At 34.2% G+C, this 4,470-nt stretch overlaps 1 protein-coding gene across 1 annotated transcript; it reads left to right on the forward strand.

The window, feature by feature from the left end:
• Positions 300 to 4,031, forward strand: LOC107638739 (lipoamide acyltransferase component of branched-chain alpha-keto acid dehydrogenase complex, mitochondrial). Its single transcript, XM_016342113.2, has 8 exons — positions 300 to 528; positions 963 to 1,106; positions 1,310 to 1,435; positions 1,527 to 1,975; positions 2,116 to 2,363; positions 2,563 to 2,651; positions 2,961 to 3,188; positions 3,627 to 4,031. Exons 1-8 carry the CDS (start codon positions 361 to 363, stop codon positions 3,738 to 3,740), a joined length of 1,566 nt encoding a protein of 521 aa, XP_016197599.1. The 5' UTR covers positions 300 to 360; the 3' UTR covers positions 3,741 to 4,031.

The following is a 4,470-nucleotide window of genomic DNA, read 5'->3' on the forward strand; positions in this document are numbered from 1 at the left end:
GAAAAAAAATCTTTATTTATTATTTATAACATAGAAATTAATGTAAAATTATTTTTTATAAGAAGCAAACCATAAACAATAGAGTTCTCTACTAGAATTGCTCTTATTATAATGAGTCCTGATCCATGTGAATACACCAATCAGTCAGCAACCTGTCACTCTGTCAGCTTGTAACAAAGCACCATGCTTTGGCGATCTATCATCATGTCATAGGATATACTTATTATTAATTTACATCTGTATCGATTTTATCCATTTGTCAAATAATCCAATTCCAAACGTCTCTCTTTTCTCCAAAAGCAATTTAATCAACAACCAAACAAGGCACACGTCATTTACACGTAAGACCCTCTTTTGACGATGCTCACCCGGATATCTCACAGGAAGCTTTGGACCTCCGCCCGCCGGGTTCTCCGCCCATCTCTCTGCCGGACCTCCTCTGCTCGGCTGCCCTCACCTCTCTCTCACTCTCACACCTTCTCTTCTTCTGCATTTGCTCTTCGTTCTACAACTTATGCTTATTTTGATGTGAGTTCCACCATTCTATTTATCAATGAGCTTCATCACTTGACCTTGGGCTTATTTAAATCGTCATGCCAACTTGTTTTATTTCATAAAGTTCTCTGCTTTCGTAGATGCTCACTTGCTTCAACTTTTATTTGATCAAGAATCACATTAATTTTTGTTAATTCTTACTGCCATTACTTTTACTAGCTAGGTTGATCAGTTGTTTCCCCTTCTATTTCGCACTTTATAGTCACACCGATTTCATTCTTAGACTTTGATACAGTTAATTTATGAGGTGCTGTTGTGATGTTTCCCATTACTTATAGTTATAATTGGTGGCTGCATAATGATTAAAAGTAATGACAAGTTTGATATATTTTTGGAAGCCTTTCTATGTGGATCGGAGTGAGTTTGAGTGTTTATTTCACCATATTCATTGAATTTCCATGTTGTAGTTCAATTTTCTGCATTGGAAGAGGCATTGCTTTTCTACTCAACCTGCACTAGAACTTCCTGCCGGCAAGATCGTGGATGTGCCGTTGGCACAAACTGGTGAAGGTATTGCAGAATGTGAACTTCTCAAATGGCATGTCCAAGAGGTGAGTGAATTCCTAGCATTGCTCTATTGTCAATTGAAAACTGGCTCTATGGTCCATAAATCTGATAAACATTCAAAGTTTTGCTTTGCCAAATGTAATTTTTTGTTCAAAATTTGGTTGTGGGTTGCCATTCTGTGTTAAATTTGACATAACCATTATTTTCAAATAGAATTTTTAAACAATTCATTATGTCATCTTTGCAGGGGGACTATATTGAAGACTTTCAACCACTTTGTGAAGTTCAAAGTGATAAAGCTACTATAGAAATCACAAGTCGTTACAAAGGAAAAGTTGCACATGTTCTCCATGTTCCTGGAGATATTGTAAAGGTGAGATTTGAAATCTCAAAAATCTTATATTATTTTGTTTTGTTAGAACTAATTACAACTATATTTAAGCTTTTGTTGGGTACAATTGTAGGTTGGAGAAACTCTTTTGAAGATATTAGTTGATGAGACTGCATTCCCTTCCGCGACTGTCGGTGATTCAGAAATTACAAAGTCACTTCATTCTGATCAAGTATTAGTCAATGAGTCTGCATCTGCTATAGCGGCTCTTGGTAATTCAAATAATGCAGAATTACTAGATTCTGATCTTGAAAAAAGGAAACGTGCTGCAGTATTATCAACACCTGCTGTAAGGAGTCTGGCAAAGCAACATGGTATAGACATAAATGAAGTATGTGGAACTGGAAAAGATGGAAGGGTACTGAAAGAAGATGTGCTCAATTTTGCTGCTAAGAAGGGAATCATTGTAAGTGTATCTGCTGTTTTGGATGCTGATAATGTAGAGAAGCCTCGAGGAGCAGAAGGATATACTGTGACACCTGAGTATAAATCACCATCAGAGGATAGGATACTTCCCCTAAGGTAAAAGCATCCATAACCCCTTTTCTCCTGTGTCTTTTTTATGAGACAATGATGTATGTCAACCTGGAAAGAAAACTGTGACGAACTTGAATGTTGCAATAGTCTGGAAGTTAATTATTTTCTTCTCTATTCTCTTTTAGGGGATACCAAAGAGCAATGGTAAAATCAATGTCTCTGGCTGCCAAGGTCCCACATTTCCATTATGTAGACGAGATAAACTGCAATGCTCTAGTGGAGCTTAAAACAGCGTTTCAGAAAAACAATCCTTATCCAGATGTCAAGCACACTTTTCTGCCAATATTAGTCAAATCACTGTCAATGGCCCTCACCAAGTACCCCGCTTTGAATAGTTGCTTCAAAGAGGATTCAATGGAGGTCATACTCAAAGGTCTGTCTCTTAAACATTACAGGCTGAACTCTCGATATGTCTTGCTAGCCTTATTTGAAGGTTGAATGTGTTTGAATTTCGGTAGATTGAATGCTTTTCTGGTTAGAGTTGGTTAATATGTGGTGTCTGTTAATTCAATGGTTTATTTGAGGCATTAGCCATCGATTTGGATCTGACAAGATAGGTTTACTTGCTATAGGTTCACACAACATTGGAGTTGCCATGGCTACTCCAAATGGTCTAGTTGTACCAAACATAAAGAATGTTCAGTCTCTTTCAATATTGGAGGTCAGTTTTCAATATTATGATTGTTTTATGCACACATTGTTATTTTTTATCAAAGTGCATATCCGTTACTACTGATCAGTTAGAGAGGTCTGGAAGATAAATATGTGTCATAATTTGAACTGCTTGAACATCATATACTTCAGTTCTTGACTTAACTTTTTTTGCTTTTTCTTGGTCAAATGTAACTGCCTGACATGAGGCTATAATGTGGTTGGGTTCAGTTGCCATCAAGTATAGTGCAAACCTTTGCGTGCCTATTAGACATTCTTGTGCCTTCTCATGCTAATCTTATTTTCTTTATTTACTAAGATAACCAAAGAACTGGCAAGGCTGCAACAATTGGCTTCAGAGAACAAGTTAACTTCTGAGGATATATCTGGTGGGACGATTACTTTAAGCAACATTGGAGCAATTGGTGGAAAGTTTGGTTCCCCTCTTCTCAACCTGCCTGAAGTCTCCATTATTGCCATTGGTCGAATTCAGAAAATTCCACAGTTTGATGGCAATGGAAATGTGTATCCAGTATCACTCATGACGGTAAGTCTTCCATATCTAAGGTGGCAAATTATATGGACGTTTTCGGAATAAAAACAAAAAAAAAGTAGATACATGGTTAGAAAGGAAAGGAAAGATTGTGATTAATGAATCCCTTAATTTTGTAGTTAGTGCTTTGGAGTTTTCTAGTTTCATGGTTAGTTGTTAGAAATATGTCCTTTTATAGAGAACTTGGTCCTTTATTCCATCCCTTGGAAGATAGTTCTTCGATTTAGAGAATATATTTTATGGTCCAGCAATAGCTAGACTTGGATAACTTAGATGTAATAACCAACAATAATATTTACTTCTTCTTTTTGTTGTTTTGGCTTTAAAATATAAGCACAATTGAACTATGACTACAATATTTCTCAACTATCCTATATTTTCAATCAAATGTTGTTACTCTTTATGCACTCTGATGTGTTTTTTTGCTTCCAGGTTAATGTTGGTGCAGATCATAGAGTCTTGGATGGAGCAACCGTTTCAAGATTTTGCAATGAGTGGAAACAATTAATTGAAAATCCAGAGCTCCTAATGTTGCATTTGAAATGAAATATTTTTTTACTTTAGAGGAACAAAAGCTGGAATTGTTGTATACAATGTTGATCTTTATATTAATCATAATAATAAGGTGGATACTACAATGAAGATGGCAAAAATATCTTCTCATGAAGATGCTCTTGTTAAAAGTGTGGTTTATTTATTTAGCCACACTTTAAACAAAAACAACACTTTTATAAATATCAAAATCTAACCATACAATCCATCATCCAAGGATCAAAAAGAAATATATTTACATGAAGACAATTATAAAATCTTCATGGTAGTATCCACCAGTAATAATAAATACATGAATGAGAACATTTAAAATTTGAGTATAGAGGTTATGGAAATGCTCCATTGAGTAACTTTTCCATATATCGAAAATACAAATGAGGAATGCATTGAGCTTTATATATTTAGAAAAAGCAAATAATTCGCACTCTACTTAGGATGTAATATTTGCATGTTCTTTTTCTTTGGGGATATGGAGGCTTCTGATATTTTCTTAAAAATTTAAGTGGTGCGGTTAAATAAAAATATACGAATTATTTCAGAGAAATAATATATTTATTATTTAGTTTTGATATTAAAAATAATTGATAAAAAATAAAAAAAAATAAAAAAGTTTTTGTTTCATAATTCATATCATAAAAAAAATTAATCAAGTTAAATATATACCAAAATTAGTCACTAGTATAAAATACATGTTAGAATACAAATAAATATTAAAAATAAACTA

This window comes from Arachis ipaensis, chromosome B01 (genome assembly GCF_000816755.2).
Source record: "Arachis ipaensis cultivar K30076 chromosome B01, Araip1.1, whole genome shotgun sequence".
Lineage (NCBI taxonomy): Eukaryota > Viridiplantae > Streptophyta > Magnoliopsida > Fabales > Fabaceae > Arachis > Arachis ipaensis.

Bases quoted from the DNA above. Each gene is read 5' to 3' on its own strand.
- LOC107638739 (XM_016342113.2), top strand. From the start codon at position 361: ATGCTCACCCGGATATCTCACAGGAAGCTTTGGACCTCCGCCCGCCGG. The intron at 529-962 runs GTGAGTTCCACC...TCCATGTTGTAG, and splicing joins CAACTTATGCTTATTTTGAT to TTCAATTTTCTGCATTGGAA. The intron at 3,189-3,626 runs GTAAGTCTTCCA...TTTTGCTTCCAG, and splicing joins ATCCAGTATCACTCATGACG to GTTAATGTTGGTGCAGATCA.